The sequence below is a fragment of the Marmota flaviventris genome, chromosome 10 (genome assembly GCF_047511675.1).
Source record: "Marmota flaviventris isolate mMarFla1 chromosome 10, mMarFla1.hap1, whole genome shotgun sequence".
NCBI lineage: Eukaryota > Metazoa > Chordata > Mammalia > Rodentia > Sciuridae > Marmota > Marmota flaviventris.
In genome coordinates this window covers 10,369,007-10,387,782 of record NC_092507.1, presented here as the reverse complement: position 1 = coordinate 10,387,782, position 18,776 = coordinate 10,369,007, and the positions used below count along the sequence as shown (strand labels likewise).

General features: G+C 54.7%; 1 protein-coding gene across 2 annotated transcripts in view; it reads right to left on the bottom strand.

Moving 5' to 3' along the window:
* Kazn (kazrin, periplakin interacting protein) overlaps nt 1–17,946 on the bottom strand; it is a 952,488-nt gene extending 934,542 nt beyond the window's left edge. Inside the window, exon 1 of one of the 2 annotated variants that reach the window (XM_071617362.1) lies at nt 17,004–17,946. In XM_071617362.1, the coding sequence (XP_071473463.1) occupies nt 17,004–17,124 (121 nt within the window). In that variant the 5' untranslated portion in view covers nt 17,125–17,946. The remainder of the gene's footprint in view (nt 1–17,003) is intronic. The other variant, XM_071617364.1, reaches the window with a different exon arrangement.
* Between the last annotated feature and the right edge of the window lie 830 nt (nt 17,947–18,776).

Sequence of the window (18,776 nt, the reverse complement as noted above, 5' to 3'; positions counted from 1 at the left end):
CAGTTGAGGAAAGGGATGCTCAGGAGGGTGATGTGCTCAGAGCCTGCCCAACAGGGAGACCAGGGCAGGAAGGCAACAGTGAGATTTCTCAGCACGAATGGGCCCTGTGCCATCTTTAGCTAGTCTGGCTCCCCCAGATGAGCACCCAACCGTCCTGATGCCTGCTCATACTGGGATGCGGTTCCCTGTCCCCATGAGCACTTGACACATGAGTAGAGTCTGAAATTCCTGTCGCAGCCATCTGGGTGCTGCAAACCCCAGGGCCCTGGTTCTCAGGCCCTTCCAGAACCACCTGGAAGCCTGTAGAAACTGAGCACTGGGCCTCAACTCTCGGGCCTCTGGGCCAGCAGGTCTCAGGTGGGGCCCCGCGTGATGCCCACTTGGGATTCCACATGAAGACTCTGCACTGGCTTAATGATTCTCCAACCACAGAAACAGGAGCTTCTCGGGGCTCTTGCTGGGCAAACAGGCCCTCAGATGTCAGGAAACCACTCCAAAAAGGATCATCCCCTCTGAGGTCTCTTCTCCCACCAAAGCAGGTTTGGAGCCGAAAAGCTAAACAAGTCCCAGCTAAGAGGACAGCAGGCAGTTGGGCCCAGCCATCTTCTTCCCTGTGGCCGGAAGAAAACCAGACCTTCCCACCTGTAAAAACCACCTGCTGGAGATGGGAAGCCTTAGGGGCGGTCAGAAGAACCAGCCATCCCTGCGCTCACAGGGCCACAAGCCACCTGGCCCTGGCCTTCTGAGCCGGCAGGGGTAGCTCCAGCTCTCCTGCAGACCTGGGGAGCTTGAGATCCCTACATAAAGAGGCAGATCCACCCGAAGATCCTCCACCCCCCACAGGTCTTCCTCTTCCCCAGAGACCTCCCTGAACTCTCCCGGCACTCATGCCAGCGTCCCCCTCTCCCTCCAACTAGCTGGGCTCTTCTTGTCCCAGATGCTTGTCCGTCCGAGCAGACGGGCACCAGGCTCTGTCTCCTCCACACGCCCTAGAATACCTTGGCTTGGGGAACTGTAGGTGCTTAGCAAGGACCTCTCACGGTTCTCATGCGATCTTGGGGACATCCACTGTCCGGCCCCATGGTCAGCAGGATGGGAGGGAAACACTCTGGTTCCAGTGAAGCGCTTTCCAGGGCCCAAGGAGAGCACCACAGGACAGGCCTGCGCTCTCCCTCAGCTTCTCCATGATGCTCGCTAGGGGTGAATCGTGGGGGAATCGTGGACTTTGCATTAGACAGGCGTCATTTTATAGATAAGGGAATCCGCCAGCACATCATCCGCTGATGTTGTTTAAATGTAAGTCTCCCTCCCCCACTTCCCACCCTGCAGCTGCTGGCACCAGCCCTTCCCAGTTCTCAGTCTCTTCCTGCCAACGTGGGTGGGAGAGGAGCTCAGCCCAGGGGAAGTCACTTGACAGCTGTATGCTAACCAGCGCCCGTTCATCTGCCAAGTGGCCCCGGCTACTGTGGCCGTTTATCTGAATCCGAGTTCACAGACGAACTGACAAAGCACCTGCTCAGGGTGGCCAGAGAGCACCAGGGCTTCAGGGAGGAGCCACAGCGGGCTCCTTAGATGCAGAGGAAACAGCAGGATTCTCTTCCAACCTGAAAGAATCCAGTGCCAAGGCTCACCGACAGCGAGACCTGGCCCAGGTGCGGGGTGGAGTGGTCTGGGACAGGCCATGAGCTCCACCAGGACGCCGTGTGGCCGGTGCCTGGAGCTGGGCTTCGGCTACTCTGAGCACACAGGTCTCAAACAGGGTCGGTGCATTTTTATGTGATTGACATAGTTCCTACCCTCGTGACGCTGCCATCGCCTTTGACATACAAAGCTGTGGGTCAGACAGTCAAAACAATGAGGGAAAAGAGCATGACCAAAGTCACACGATCCACATATAGCAGAGCTCAGTTTGAATTCAAATCTGATGCCAAACCCGAGCCCTTAACTTCTCCTATGCCCCTGTGGCCTCCCCTGGAGGGGACTCCTGGGGGTCCCAGCCCAAGCTGGACTTCTGGCACCTGACTGTCTTCACCAGCCCCTCCTTCCCTTCTTGCAGAGCTACATCATGCCTTATAATATTTTTAATTCAAGGACATACGATATAATATACTAAGTTGTGTTATATGGCAAAGGTGACGAAAAATAGACATACACACTCAAAATGCTTCTGCCTGGCCTTCTGGGTGGTGTACATTGCACGGTGGGTTACAGAGTGAGTTTTTTTTTAAAAGGACAAAACATTATAACCCTTGCAATCAGCAATGTCCCCCTCTGGCCCCAGAAAGCAGGAGAACGCATCCTTTGGAGGGAGCCCGATGGCCTAGAATCTGCTCCACAAACCTCTCTCTGGTGGAAAAGCCCCTGGATCGGGCGTTGGGCCCACCTAAAGGAGTCAGTCAAATGTCCGCTTTGGGGGGATAGCGCCAGGCCCTTCCTGGTGAGGCTTCCGAAGCACAGATGGGCCCGAGGGCTGCCGCCAGACAGAATGAGGGCTCCGAGCGCCTCGATATCTGTAGCATTTTCAAGAAGCCAGCCCAGAAAATGGGGCTGGAGCTGCCTCTGGTCTCCTTCTGTCTTTCCGTCCCTGCAACTTATTGTCACAGATTTCAACTCGGAACAAATCTTCCGATAAGGCTGCCAGCCGTATCCTCCCCTCATAAATGCTTAATTAATCTCACTGCATCTTCAAACCAGGTTCCCTTCACAAGAAGCCAAGAAAGACATTTGATCCTAAATCAGCCCGAGCACTGAATATTGATTTGTGACTCTGTGAAAATGTCAGTAGGAACCAGCTGAGCAAGGGGCCTGACCGAGAGGACAGATGCGGGCAGCGTCCCCCTGACTCTTGCTCCCTCTTCTCTCCAAGGCTGGGCTGGAGCCTCCCCCCATCACCTAGGGAACAGCGAGACCTCCCCCCAACCCCGTCTCCCTGCCCCGAGAGCAGCACAGCCTCTCGCAGGTGCACAGACCTTTCTGCCTGGCTCTATCTCCAGGCACCCCGGCAGGACAGAGGTGAACACAGAGTCATTAACCCCTAAGTGAAATCGTCCCTGACGTTGCCAGGACAGGCTTGTAGACACACACTGCGTCAACTGCCTAAGAACCAGTGGGATTGAAGAGCTCGTCACCAACCCCACAATTCCAGCCTGGATGCTGGGATTATCAGGACACATGCATTATGACCTGGCATGTCCCTAGGAAGCTGAATGCCCAAACTCCACCCAGAGGCCCGTCTCTTCTTCTATAGGCACATCCCTCAGGAACTGGCGAGCACCTGCCCACCTGCCCACCTGCCCTGGGTCACAGGCTTCATCCACCTGCTGGTCACAAGAACCAGGAGGAGATCCAAACGCACGGCTCTGTGCTCTCTGCAAAAGAAAGCAGCCGGGAGGTCCCTTGCTCTCTCTCACTCTCCTTGATCTTCAAAACCGTGCGTTTATTTGTGCTCTCGTCCTGCTCACGGAGGGCCTCAGCAGCTCTGCCAGGCCTCTGCACACACAAGTTGAGCAACCCAGCTCAGGCCTATGACACCACGTGAGCAGGTCGTGACCCTTAACTGCCAAGCACAGGCCCCATGATTCCCGAGTCTCCCAAGGGACGAGATGATGGCCACCCAGGGCCCATTTATCAGGGATGAACACTTTACCAAGGAGAGCTATTAAGGCCCCTGGCCGCCTTCTGGTCTCGCCATGGCTCCACGGCTCCATTCCCAAGTGCCATGGCCACAAAGGAACTCTTGTTTAAATCGGGGACAACCAGGGTGCTACCACCTGACACACTGGATTGTGAAAGAACACTTAATCCTCAGGGGAATACATCTCTTCCAGGTGGGGCTTCTTTGGCCGGAGCGTCATCAAGGCCACGGAGCAAAGCCTCAGCCACGGACGGCAGTGAACTTTGTGCAAGACAGAGTGGACTACTTCAAACCCCCTCACTTTGTCCTGACCTTCCCCACCACCCTGCAAAGAAAATGGCTGGTCCTTCTGCTAGAGCAGGCAAGAGAGGCTCTCTAGGCCACAGGATGGCACACTGATGTTCTCCGTCTTTCCCGGGCAGGCCAGCTTCCTGAACTACCCCGGTCATGGGTTTTTTTGATGGGCCCCAAAATAAACTGCCTTTAGTATAAAGCAAAGTTCAGGAATTCTATTGCAGCAGAAAAATTGGCCAGCTGCTAAAAGGTGGCTGGAGCTTTAAATTATTAAGCTTCTGCAGGCCAGCTGGGAGCTAGAGCCTTCTGCGTTGTCTGCCGAGTCTCCTATGACTGTGGACCCCAGTGACCAGTCGGTGAACTGGTATCACTCCCTCCAGACCCCAGGGTTCTCACAGGGGACATCAACTCCAGTTTAGGATGAGCACATTCTCCTTTTTCCTGTGAACGGCAGGCTCACAACCTCACCCAGAATAAGCAGTAGGGTCACCATCCAAGTCATAAAGTGTCCCAGTTAGAGAGGCTGTTCCCTGACCCATGCAGAAACTTCTCCCAGGGAGACCAAGCTCTTGCCAGCATCCAGCCTGGAGGCTGCCAGGCTGATTCAGGGTGGGACTTCCCAGAAGACATTTGGAGACTGCATAAGGTCAGCAGAAGTCTGGTTTGCTGGCGAGAGGCCTGCCGGACAGGAAACAGCCTCCGTGGCTCCCATGAGGGGTAACTGGAGAGTCTCCTGGGTAAGGAGCTTGGTGACGGCAGCTGGGTCACTGCAGACACCTCTTCACACACCAGTACGCACCCCTCAGCAGGCCTTGTCCTAAGTCCTGCCCCTCAGGCCACCATTTCTGGGCCTGCAGCCCTAGACAAGGTCCCAGCTGGTTTAACAACCCTAGGACCCGAGGTCCTCCAGCCCACCCTGCCAGGCTCCCCTAAGGTCTCTCAACCCACTATGGAGACACAGCAGCCAACTGATTTCCAAGCCTAGAAAAGACAAGGTTTCTGGCCTTCAGTGGGACTCCGGGCCTGGAAGGGTCCCCTGGGATCCTAGAAACTTCCACGTCATAGGGGAGGTGACCTCTCAGGGACCCCCAGCTATGAAAACACCTGCCATCAAGGTTCCAGCCACTAACTGAGGGCAGGATACCCCATCCAGAGAGGCAGGAACAAAAACTGCCCCCATGGGGTCCTTCCTCCCTCTGCCAGTCAAGGGAGCGGAGAAACCAGCCATAACCGCGCACACCCCACCCGAGGACGGACACCAGGCGCTGCCGCCGCCGTCTTCATCCACTCTGTTAGGTCTTAGTTTCCAAAGAACCACATAAACGCACCAGGCTCGGGGTCAGTTTGCCTGACCGGCCCTCAGAGTGCAGATTTGTATGGGGACAGGATTTCCAGGAAAGCTTGTGGCTCTTTCCTGGACACCTGTGGCTGTACAGGTGTGCTCTGCAACAGTGGTCAGCCCTGGACCTGGCTCTGCTCAGGTTTTAGTGATGCCCAGTTGGTACAGGCCGAGTTCCCAAGAGTGTCTGTCCAGTATCTGGAGCAAAGGGAATGATAGGCAGCAGGCTCAAGACAGCTCCCAGCTGTCCAAATGGAAGAGGTCATGGGTCAAGGAGGAGCAGAAACCAGGATCGATCACACACACACACACACACAGGCCAGGAGACAGAGCTGGGAATGGGCAGAGGCAAATGGAAGAACAGGGGAGGTGGGCCAGAGGAACTCAGCCCAGCCAACCTTCCCCACAGCAGTGTCCACATAGCATGAGTGAGGCCCAGCCTTTGTGTCCCACAGCAATTTAGAAGTGTCATTCCCTGGCACAAGCTAGCACCCAGGTCTCAACACCCTCAGCCTCCAACCCTCTGAGAAGCAGCCCACCCCAATGGGTTGTGATTTCTTTCTCCAGCCTTGAGAGTCTTTGCATCTCTTTTCCAGGGAATGTGGTTGACTCAGAGGAACAAAGACAGTCAGCCCTTTAGAAATATCATGGGTGTCCTTTCGATCACCAACCCGAGCTCTCCATCTACGGGAACTCCACCATGGTGGGCTGAGAAACGGGCCTTCAAAAGATATGTGCATCCTGATCCCTACTTGGAAAGGTTGCATTATTTGGAAAAGGTCTCCGCAGATGTGATCAAGGATCTAGTGATGAGATTTTCCCAGATGGTCTAGGTGGCACCTAGTGCTATGTTTAATGTCTTTAAAAGACCAAAGAGGGATAAGAGAAGCCACACACCCAGAAGAGAAGGAGTCAAGTGACCCCGGGGCTGAGATGATCTGACCACAAGCCGAGGCACGCCAGCAGCACTGGAGGCTGGGAGGGATGAGGAACAGACTCTCCCCCAGCAAGGGGCTGGGGCCGGGGCCGGGGTGACATCTTGGCTTCAGACTTCTGGCCTCCAGAGCAGTGAGAGAAGAAGCATCTGTTGTTCCAAGCCACCAAAGTTGTAAAAACTTGTTAGAGCAGCCACAGAAACGAACACACACACACACAAAACAAGAAGAAATGTGAAATGGAAAGCCAGGGTGACAGTGCACCTCACACGCTGGGGCTTTGCTCAGAGGCGTTTGCTGATCTGGTAAAACGGAAGCTAGCATTTCAGTGGCCACAGAGAGAGGGAACGAGGCCTTAGGTGTGCTGGGATGGAGTTGTCGGGACTGTAACACACACACACACACACACACACACACACACAGCAAGAAGAAATAAGAAAGCTCGTGTGTCTCAGTCTAAGTGCTGCACTGAGGAGGAGGAGGAGGGAGGAGGAACCTCCTTGAATAACTCATCACCCCTCCTCCGCCCTCAACCTCGGGTTTGGGTTCAAGTTTTTACCACCTGGGAGTTTGAGGAAATTCCCACCCCTGAAATCAACATTGCCTACACTGATGGTATTTCAAGGTAAAACCCAAAACCGTGAACTCCAAATGTAAACTCGAAATGCACACAAAGCAATAGTTATCCTGGACACAAGCCAGAGACAAAGAGCACTATGCCCACAGAAATGGACTGTGAAACTCTTGTATCCGATAAATATGGCTTTAAATGGCTAAAGATAAAATGAAGAGCCATAGAGACAAGAGATTACTTAAAATTTAAAAAAAAAAGACATAAAAGAGTGCCTGCAAGATTTAAAAACAACTCACACAGAACATTTAAAGGTTACAATAAGACATTAAGTGAAAAAATGGATTGCCCAAGTTTGGATGAAAACTAGACACAGCCAGAAAGAAAATTAATGAACCAGAAGATAGTGTTTTAAGTCATTATGCACAACCCAGCTGAAGGGCAAAGATGGGAAATATGAAAGAGTTCAGACAGGGAAGTCCAATGTGGGTCAGAAAGGAATGTCTGTAAGGGAGGGGTAGAAAGGATGGGAGAGAAGCGGCGTTCAAAAGAGGAAGCAGCTGAAATGGATCATATTCTGTTATGTGCATGTTTAAGCATGCCACAGTGAAACCTGCTATTCTGGATGATTAATATGCACCAATTAAAAAAAAAAGGAATAAGTAGCTGAATGTTCTGCAGAATGGAGACACGAATCCTCAGATCTGAGATGTTCAAACCCCAGATGGTATAAATAAAACTAGATCCACCCCGGACACATTCTAATGACACTACAGAACTTACAGGATTGTAAAAGCAAATTCATAGACCAAGCAGATGGCCTCTGGAGCCATGACCCCAAGACCAGTAGAGGCCACCAACAACAACAGAAGCCAGAAGTCAGGAATATCAGACCCAAATTGTTGAGAAAGGAGATCAACTTTGGAATCAACTTATCCAGCTGGTCTCATTCGGTCATAGTGGACGGTACGAAACTAAAACAGTCAGAGATCCCACTGGGCAGTCTATGTGGAGGCTCATCTGGCCTCCATGGCAGCTCACACCAGCTAACTATGATGGGCTCAGCTAAACTGGCCTGGTCCTAGTATCCAGCTCTAAATCTGGGAACTCCCCCTCTAATATCCCCTATTTCTTCCTGAAATTCTGCTCCTTTACCCGTCTGCACGAGCCCTGGGTGTTAACAAGGGCTGTGCTGGCCTCCAGCACCCCAGGCACCCCCAGCTCTGCATCCCACCTCCCCACCTTCTGATCCTCGGCCTCGGCCCACATGCCCTCCGTCTCCTCAGTCCTTTGACAACTGCGTCATTGAAAACATGGATCTAGCTGTCGACCCTGCCTCTGTCTCCAAACAGACTGAATCTGTAGCCACCTGGAGACTCAGAGGGACCCACCACGAAAATCTTTTCAGATTCACCTCTCACAGACTCAAGGCCAAGACGTCTGGTCTTCCCAAGTACCCAGGAGCACTTCCCTCCCAGAGCTGCTCAAAATCCCTTCGGATTTCTCCCAACAAGTAGCTGCGACTGCCTCCCACGTCCCGTGTGCTGTCCCCTAGATCAGCAGAGATGGAAACATCCTCCACCCTGCTCTCTCTCTGAATACTCCTTCACTGATCTTTGCTGTCTCCTGGTCGCTTTTCACTGCTGTGACAAAGATCTGACTGGACAACCTAGAGGAGGACAGTTTTGGGGGGCTCATGGTTTCAGGGGTTCAGCTTGTGGTTGGCTGACTCCATTGCTCTGGGCCCGAGGTAAGACAGCTTCATGGCATGTTGAGGGCCACAGCCGAGTCGGGATGACGCATGGCATTTTTGCCAGAAGTAGTGGTTGAGAGGTGACGCCAGCGAGCCATTGAGATGATGACTTTTGAGTTCTCGCGGAGTTCCCGTTGAGTTCGGGTTCAGCTCTGGCGGGGATTCCTGGAGAGTTGGCATTGGTTGGGGAGGTGCCGGAGGAGGGATTTCCGGTTGGTGGTTCCTGGAGGAGCCGCGTGGCGTTCGGGAGAGTTCCCGGGGAGCGTGTGTGGAGTGTGCTGGTGGAGTTCAGAAATAAAGTTTGTTCCTGCTTCAGTGGCTCCTGATTTGTGCCCAGCCAAACTGCGACAGTGGCAGAAGGACATGGTGGAGAAGAGCTGCTCAGTTCTTGTAGCCAGCAGCAGAGAGATTGAGTGCAAGGAGCCAGGAATGATATCACCCCCAGGGCAACCCCCAGTGACCTACTACTTCCTCCAGCCATGTCCTGCCTGCCCTAACGCACGCATCCATCCAAATTATTAATCCATCAAATGGATTAATCCATCCATTAGATTATAGCTCTCATGATCTAATCATTTCACCTCTGGACATTCCTGCACAGTCTCACCCAGGAAGGGGCTTTTGGGAGGCACCTCGTGCCCAAACCATAACACTATCCACAACTGATAATGACTTCAAGGAGTTCAAAGAAAAAAGTTCAAGTTTCAGGAGGTCTCACGGCTGAAACTTGAGACCTTGGGGTCTGAGGCTGAGTTGCCCTTCCAGCCATGCTGGCCCTCGACCCTGGGGTCAGCGCAAAAGGCCCACACAGGCACCAGGCAGGATGCCTGACATAAAGGCCCAAAGAAATGCACCTGCTTTGCAGATCAAAGCCTCCGTGTTGGTTCCATCTGGCTTATTCCCTACGAGCTCAGAAAGATGGATGAGCTGTGAACTGGTCCAAAGGAAAGACTGAGACTATAATAAAGCCAGGAGTGGGTGATTCCCTGAGGTCTGAATGTCCCCCCATGGGAGGTGGGGGTCCCAGGACACCTCCACAGGATTTCACAGAGATGCTTTTATAGTCTGCCCTAGTCCAGCATCACACGGGCAGTGCCAAGCTCGGACAGTCCCTGTTGCCCTGGAGCGCCCTCCACGAGTCCTTGGGCCTCACATGCCAGCCCCCCTCAGGGATCACCGGGGCTGTGTTCCCTCCAGCTTGTGCTGAGCCTGCAGCCCCTGCTCTCCATCTGGGAAGTGGTATGGGAGCTTGTCTGGCTGAAGGCTTTGCCCCAAGTTCCATCGGTGGAGGGGGAATCGAGTCCTGCTGCTCGGAACCGGCCTCAGGCAAACACGTTGAGCTGAATGAGAACATCACATGCGGCTGAGCTGAGCGACCGACCACATCCAAGAGCAGACCACCTGGAAGGCTCAGCCCATCCCTCCCACATGCTGGAGAAAAGGCACCTTGGAGGTCCTCCTGGGGGTTTGGAATTAATGGAGGCCAACTTCAACTGGAGAACCCACTGGTCATGTGATCCCAGAACTTTCAAAGAGAGAATCCTGGTAACTTGGGATTCCCCACCCTCCCACCAGGGGCCATTTCCCTTCCTTCTTGGCTATGATGTCACCAAGTCCAGACACTCTCCCTTTGCCCTTGAGTGGTGCCATTGAGGGCAGAGAGCTGGCTCTGCGGCTGGCCTCCCGGGGGCTACTTGAGGGTGGCCCATCAAAAGTTCCCTTCACGATGGTGCCCACCTGCCATGCTGGACTGGTGCAACCTCAAGTTGAAGATCAGGACATCTTGGGGCCTCAGGACCACTGTTTGTTTCTGTCCCCCATCCCTGCCACAACATGGGACAAAACACCAGCGGCTCATGGGACGGCCACTTACCACAACCCACACACGGCAGAGAAGCCGAGGCACCAGGAAGAACCCCGACGTGTGCCGAGTGGTAGGTATCCCACCCACGGAGGTGGAATGGGAGATGTCGCTGATGCTGGACACACCCTGAAACCGGGGCCTGTCCCACCGGAACCCAGCGCTCACACCAGAGGTTAGGCTGGTGGTGCCCGGCTGGCGGGGCCGGCTGCCGGAGTCTGACCCTGAAGAATTTTAAATCTTGTACTTGGTGATGCACAGCCCCAGATTAGGAGGTTTCAGCAGGGAACTGAGACCCGGTTTCTCTTAGAAGATGTGGCCACTTCAGCCACCCTGGGGTATCCCTGAGCAGCAGCCCCCACAGCCCCACCTACCTGGCCCCTCCTTCAGACCGAGTATTGGCTCTTCCGTTGGTTGACCGCCTTTTTAACCTTGAACCACTTCCTGGGGTCAGATGCTCCAAGTTTTGTGGAAGTTCTATTTGAATTTTATTTATCCAGCTGCCTCTTATTAAGGATGACCATTTAATTTAATGTGAAACAAGGACCTGCTTGAGAATGATCGAGAAACCCACCGGTGACACCAGAAGAGAGACACAGTCGGCTCCCCAAGCAAACAGGGCCGTGAGCACCACTCCTTAAACAGCCTTTGTGACGAGGGGGTGGGAATTTATTTTCATTACTCTGTTGATTCCTGGCCCTGGGTGGGGGGGGCTGGGGGGGGTCAGGGAAAGAACAAATGTTCCATTTTATTTTTTTATAACCACAATGATTGTCCAAGGGAAAAAATATCAACATTTTACTTCTCAGAAAGACATGCCCATGGGGAGAGTTTCAATTCCCAGCATCACTAAACTTTGTCTCACTGAACAAAACAGAGAAACTGCGCTAATAAAAAATAGTCATGGTGACTTTAGATGTTGATATATAATGTGTTCTGAACTCCGTGCTGTGACAAACACTTTACACATAATAAGTCACTGTCAGACTCAATAAAAATGGATGAGGTAGCAAACTGTTATCCCCATGTTAAGGATGAGGAAACTGTGGCACAGAGAAGTCAAGGAGTTTGCCCCAGGTCACACAGCTAGAGAATGGCAGAGCAGAGACTTGAACCCAAACCATTAAGCTCTTAACTCCATGCTGTAACAACACGCCCTGCCTCGGACAGGTTGTTCTGTGGAGAAATACGCCAGTCCATGATGTAAGGACACACGGTGCTTAGTCCAATCCTGTGAGGACCCAGTGTGGCCACTGCTGGGAACTTCCCGAGGTCAGGCTGTGGACCACCGGGCATCCCTGACCACACCCGCATGGCCAGCTGCATGCAGCCGAGAGAAATCACTGAGAACTGGCAGCCAGGACCCCACCCTGGGACTAAGGGTGTGAGGTCCGACGGCGAGGAACCGCTTGGGCAGCAGTGAGTGACAGGTCCACCACTCTGCCCACTGGGCCCGCCAATGCCGCTTTCCCTTTAGGGCCTGGACTGAAGAGCACCCGATTCCATCAGCCCCAGGGACATTAAGGAGAACTGTCCCCAACTCAGGAGGGCTATCAAGGAGCCGAGTCTGGAGAAAGAGGCTGAAGGCAGCCACACACTGCGTCACTGGGTCCCCTAACCTCACTCGACTGCGCTAACGGCTCCCCAGGAGGACAGGGTGAGTTGGAAACAGACACCCCGCCATGCTGCTGATGACCGAGAGCACGGTTCCCAACCTCAGGACGCTCGGAGGCTGAGACAGAAGACGTGAAGCCTGCTCCCCAGCCACTAGGCAGGTAGGAGACTCTTCCTTCTCTGGGCCTCGGTTCCTCGTCTGTGAAGTGGGTGCAGCTTTACTTGCCTTCACAATACGGCAAGGAAGAAGTAAGGCGGCACGTGAGCCCTTAGCACGTGACCATCTTGGAAACAGCCCTCTGTGAGTATCGGCAGCTGGCCACCCAGAAAGCCTCTTTCTGGAACAGGGAGTCACTGTTCCACCTGGAGAAAGAGCCAGGCAGAAAGCGGGTCCCACTTGCCAGCTCTGGGGATCCACAGGGAAACCTTAAAACCATGTTGCCATTTAGGAAATGTGCTCTTTCGTGTTTGCTCCTCTTCCATCTGTTTAACTTTTGCAAAAGCACACGATGTGCTCAGCTCACAGCAGATGCCCCCAATTCAAGTTCCTTTACCTGTAGGTCGTAAATCTAGCGAGTGGCCTCCGGATGCAAACAGGTGCTGTGTTCAGAAGGCCTGGTGTTGTGCAAACGGCGGGGAAAGGGATTCAGAAGGAGCAAGATAAAAGTCTAAAGATGGCCAGACCCAGCTCCAGGGGCCACCTGACAGATAAGGCAGACAGGCAGGCATGGCTCACCTGTGCTGAGGTTCTATGGGGTGCGGGCAGGGGACAGTCCCCAACTGGTTGTACAAACAAGGGATCTTGCAAGTGGCTTTGAGCTGCTACCCAGAGCAGCCAGCTGTCCAGATGCTAAAGTCTTGTCCCCTTCCTGTCCTCCCCCTCTCTTCCACCCTCCTCCTTGAGCTAGGCCTGGAATCCTGCCGTGTCAGCAGGACACACAGGACCTCACATCCTGGTCAGGCCAAGTAAGTCCCCAGAATGCTTTCTGACCAAAGGATATGGGCTGCAGGTCAACTCAAGGGACCCAGGGGCAGCTTAGCCAGTCAGAGCCTGGCCTGAGAGGCCAAGGCCCCAGGAGCCGTGGCCTGCAAGCTGGGCTCACCCCACCACCAGGCCACCGGGCCAAGGATGCACCCAGAGCCCTGCGCAGAGATGCAGCGAGACGGCAGCTCAGGGGTGCCCGGGCAGACATTTGGGAACTCAGGAAGAGACAGAGGAGGGGAGCACTCTGTCACTCTGAGGTCAGAGCCCGCTGGCTGAGTCTGCTGCTGTGCCCTGGAGTCCAGAAACCAGAGCGGTGACGGTGGGCAGGGTGGTGACAGCCAATAGGTGGCTGGGAGAGTGGCCTTCTGCTCCAACCTGAAGGAGGTCAGGCAGGAGACTGAGCCTGGCAGCCTCCACTGGTCACTCCCTCCCAGCCAGGTCACTGCCATCTGACATTGGGGCTGTGGCGGGGGACAGAAGAAAAGGGAAGAAATGTTGGTTGGGGTCAGAAACAGAAGATGCCTGGAGTCTTCGTAAGCTACCCTTCAGGAGTGGGATGGAGGGCCTTGGGGAGGGCGCAGGGAGCAATATCACAGGAGCCACTAAAACATCCAGAATGCTGCTCTGTCTTCCACAGCCGTGGGCAAGACAACACAGCCTTTAAAACCCTGTGGGAGGCCTTTTGTGAGCACACTTTGGGGATTTTAAGACTGAGGGCCAAATCCTAACTCTGCCAACATCAAAACCTCACATATAGCTGGGCACAGTGGCACACGCCTGTCATCCCAGTGACTCTGGAGGCTGAGGCAGGAGGATCCCAAGTTTGAGGCCAGCCTTACCAACTTAGTGAGACCCTGTCTCCAAATAAAGACTCAAAAGGGCTGGGGATGTCACTCGGAGGTAAAATGCTCAAGGTTCAACCCCTAGTACCAACAAATAAATAGAAAAACCTCTCCTGTTAACCAGGAAGCACACCCACCTGCAACAGACAAGACTGGTGAGCTCCTGTCTGTCTCAGGTGCCACAGATCCGGGCACACGCCTATTCTTATTAGGAATATCAGATTCATCCTAAATGCTTCCTGAAGCAACATCTTCCATTCCTATGTGAGATGCTGCGGGGTGGGTGGTGGTGGCAGAGGATATAAGGAAACCTAGCCACTCCGCATCACTGAAGGTGCCTGCAGGAGGCATCAGGAGAAGCCAAGCTCTCGGGCTGGAGCCCTCGTACACGGTCCCACAGATTCTCTCTACCCCAATCTGGCCACATATGTTGGTCTCGGGTGCAGTCGGCAAAGATTTTCTGCAAAGAGCCAGATAATAAATGTTTCCAACTGTATGGGCCACACGACTGCTCAGCTCTCAGTGCACCACAATAGTAGCTGCGGGAAAAATGGACGTGGATGGGCCTGGTTGTGTGCCAATAAAACTTTATTCACAAAACAAGTGGTGGGCCAGAAGTGCGCCCCGGGGCTGTGGTTTCCCAAGCCCCATCTAGGGATTTCAAGCTTCCCTGGTGGCTACAGCAGGGCTGGGACTGAATGAGAAGCAGCTCTACGTTCCTCCACGGCCCCACCAGACCTCATGCTCCCACTGCTGCTAATGAGGTCAGAGTTCGATGGCCCCATGCATGCCCCACTTCACCCTGGCTGCTAACAGTCTACACCTGCTCCGTAAATTTTAGGTCCCTTTCTGCTCCTGCCCCTCCTTCCCTCCCCCGTTTAGCTCCTTACTGGTCCATTCTCAAGAATCGACTTCTAGGGCTGGGGATACAGTTCAGTGGGTAGAGTGCTTGCCTCGCATGCACAAGGCCCTGGGTTCAATCCCCAGCACTGCCAAGAAAAAAATCAACTTCTTCCCCTAAGATGTGAGAGATGCATGGATGAGAAAGATAAATCAGAATGAACCTGGACCTGCAAGCCACGCAGAGCATTTCCTTAGCCTGTGGAAACTGGTTAGGGTTTCAAAAATTATATGAAAAGATTGTTCAGAAAATGGCACCATTGAAAAATCGGATTTTTTTTTGTGTCTGATTTCCTCAGCATGATCATGGTTACCACCGACCAGATCACCAACCCCTCGAGTAAGGGCCAGCCCTGCTCCACTCAGGCTGTGATGCCTGACACTCTGCAGAACACAGTGGGGGCCCGTGAATACTGGGGACCCACAGCTGCCCCTCTCTGGGGAGCAGATGTGGTTAACCCCGCCGTGAAGCCCAGAGGCTGCAGATCAATTTGCACACACATCTAAGATCTCATGGCAGGACCAGCCCAACTCCAAATGGCCGGCTGACACGTGCCAGGGCTTGCTCCAGGCCCTTCCACCCCCCGACTGAGCAGGCTCTTTCAACTTCGGGTTAATTATTCCTCTTTGTGGTTCTTCGGTTGGTTCTTCGGGAGAAGTGCTCTCCCCCGAGACCACCGGGCATTATTACCGTATGTCACGCTGCTCTCTTGACATAGTTTTTAAAAAGGAGACAGAGGATTTCATGACCTGATTCAGGCCTCCAAAAGAGAGAAGGAAGCCACGGGGAGGAATGTGAGAAACCAACCTGCCTCCCTGCTGTAACCCAGGGCAGGCAGGTGCGGGGAAGCTGGCCAGGAAAGTCCCGGAGCCCCCCTCCTGATGGAAGTTGATGCACCTGGGCCACTCCAGAGGAAATGATCCCACAGACGGATGGAGTTGGAGATTCTCAACCTGCTGGACAAACCAGAATCCGGTTGGGGTGCAGAGGGGGGCATTCAATGCTCCTATCTTCTCTTCCAAAAGCAGCTATGCTCCTCTCTCCACACCCAGACACACTGACTGCCCCAAGAAAGGGTATTAACTTATTTAACCATTGTGATAGCCCTATGAATGGTGCCCAGCATCCTCCTTCTACAGATGAGGAAAACATCTGAGAGGTTGAGTAACTTGCCTGAGGTCACACAGCTTCTAACAAGTGAAATTGGGACTTTGACCCAGGCAACCAGCTCTGAGCCCTCACTTACCCACTCCATGAACTGCCTCACATCCAGTCTTAGAAGCCAGATCAAGTTTGACCTCTCCACTGAGATGCACTTCTCTGAGTACAAAGAAACTAAGGCCTGGAAGCACCAGGCAGCCCTAAGTCCCATCTTCTTGTTTTGCAGCTGGAGACAGACACCCCCGGGGGGCAGGGGGGAGGGACTACGATTTCCAAGATCATGCAACCACCAGTGGAGGGACCCAACAACTCAGGCTCCGAAACTCCTGATACAGTGCTCTTCCCAGCACCTTCCTGAAATACCAGGCGAAATGCACGATTAACACTTTAACACCCAGGAAACCACTGGAGGAGCACAAGGCCCCCCTCGCGGCACGAATGAGCGCTGAACAAGCCGGAAAACACGCATCCTAGTCCTTATGTGAGTCCCAGAGTCGTAAGCAAGGGTCAAGTGTCACTCATGGCCTCCAAGGCTTGAGGAGGCCGCCCCTGCTGTCTTTGTGACCTCAGGCACCTCCTAGCAAGATGGCTGGTGTGGGCCAACGCTGCAGCCCAGGTCAACTGTTCCCTCCTGAATTAAACCTGAGCCATTTGGAAAACGAAGCCAGGGGCAAAGGTCAAGGGATGCCCACGGCTGAGCCAAGGGCTGAGCGGGCGACTCCGGGCATCTAATTTACTCTAAATCATGCCCAGGGACAGAGAGAGGCAGGTGGACAGAGACCAGTCCAGGCTGGCACCTGCCCCCCAAAATGGCCACAACAGCAAGCACATCACCGTGTCCCTCCTGAGGCACCTTCCCCCACCCTCCAGCCAGCCAGGGAAAGCACAGGCAAGGACCCTGGCTCATCACGCCCAAGTGGCATTCTGTCTGAGCCGGCCCTAAAACTTCATCATTTAAACTGATAAAGGCCAGGCAGTTGTGTCCCTGCTAGTTAATTCTCACACCCCACATGACATCAGGATGGAGAAGAGATAAATGGGGGGCACTCACAGACCTCCTCTCTAGGAGGACTCTGCTCCCCACTGGCTGGGCACATACCCAGAGCTTCCTACCTGCTTCCATGAGCTGGCACTGCTGGCCAAAGACGTGGGAGAAGGTGACAGGGCCTGTGGCAGCACTGGATGTCGCCAGCGTGGATTCCATGACTCTTTTGGGGTCTCTGGTGTTGGTCATGTGGCAGGGTCCAGACCCGCAGAGTATCCTAGCAGAGGACTTCGACCCCCGGTCCCCGGAGGCTGTAGATTTGAGGCTACTTGTCACCTCCAAGAAAACGTCCCCGCCCCCAAAGTTTATAGCGCTCCTTCCTCTGCCCACCCTGTCCCCGCAGTTTCTGCCAAACACCAGTCAAGTGAGGGCTGAGTCCCCGGAGCGCCGCGGCGGGAGTCAGATGTAAGAGACAAATCCAAGTCCCCCCGACGCGGGCGGCTTCCTCGGTGCCTGGGACCCGGGTCTGCCGGCCGCTGGCCGCGGAAGCCGCGCGGCCCCCTCCGAGCCGCTCCGCCCGGCCGCGCAGGCGGGGTCCGGCGCCCGCTGCAGGCAGAGCGCGGCCCGGGCTCCGCCGCGGCTCCTGCCGGGCTCCCGGGGGAGCTGTCCTCGCCGGCGCCGCCCCGCTCCCGGGCTCCCAGGTCCCCGCGCCAGCACCGCGGCCCGAGGCCAGCGCGCCCGGGGCGGCAGCCGCAGCCTGGGGAGAGCGCGAGAGGCGCGCGCAGCTCGGGCGCTCTGCAGCTCGGCTCGGCCGCCCGGTGTCCCCGGCTCATCCTCTGCCCCTCCGAGCCTCTGCCTTCCCGCTCCCCGCGCCGCGTCCGGCAGCGGGGGGGCTAGAGGACACAGGTGGAAGCCCCTGCGGCCACCTACTGCAGGGGGCCCCCCAGCCCGCGCCGCCACCCCTTTTCCATGATGCAAAAGGGCTGTTACTTGGAGAGATCCTGGGTGCAGAGGGAAGTGCTAACTCAGCCCAGCAGGCTCCAGGGCGGCTGTAACCTCTTCATGCCCACAGCCAAGAAGTGCCAGGCCCAGGAGACCAGGCTGTTGGCAGTGAAACCCAAAGCTCAAGAAGACGGCAGGAGAACGATGCCATAGATCACTCACGGAGCTCGGGTCGTGGAGAGGGGCAGGCACCTCGCCTTGGCCATCCCAGCCCTCTGCGTGCGGGATGATGAGTCTCCAGCTGGTCTAAAGGGAAGGGGCAGAGCCTCTGGAAGGGGGAGGGGAGGATACCTTTCACATGGTGACAACAGCTGCTGCTGTGGGTGCTGTGTCTTTATTTTTCTTTCCCATCTGCTGATCACAAAATCCGCCAACTTGAGAGACGCCGCACATCTCCAGCCAGCGTTTGGGGTGCTGTCTCTGAGGACTGAGCGTTGCATTGCAAGACCCTGTCAATCACCTAGTTAGGCAGCACCACCTGGGCCAGGAGTGAGACCCCCGAGTGGGAGGCTGGGCTAGATCAGCACAGCTGCAGCTACCAAAGCACCCGTGTCCGCTGGCCCAAGGAGAGGCCACTGGCCTCTTTGGTATTGAAGACACAGAAGGTAAAGTTTCAACCAGTTTGTGGGCCAGAAAGTTGCCCAGACCGAAGGCTTTCCCATGAGAACCCTTGGCCAGCCATGATATACGGCTCGGTGACGTTCTGAGGGTTACCTGGGATGGTTACACTAAGCAAGAAGCCACCTTTAGATGAGGCCTGACTTTGCATTCACGGCTTCAATGATGGAGCGTCCGTTCTCTCTGACAACAGGGATCTAAGATGGTCAAGGATAAGGTCAGGAGAAGACCTGGCTCTTGCTAACTACCTGCAGAAGCCCCACACAGGAAGGGAAAGCCAC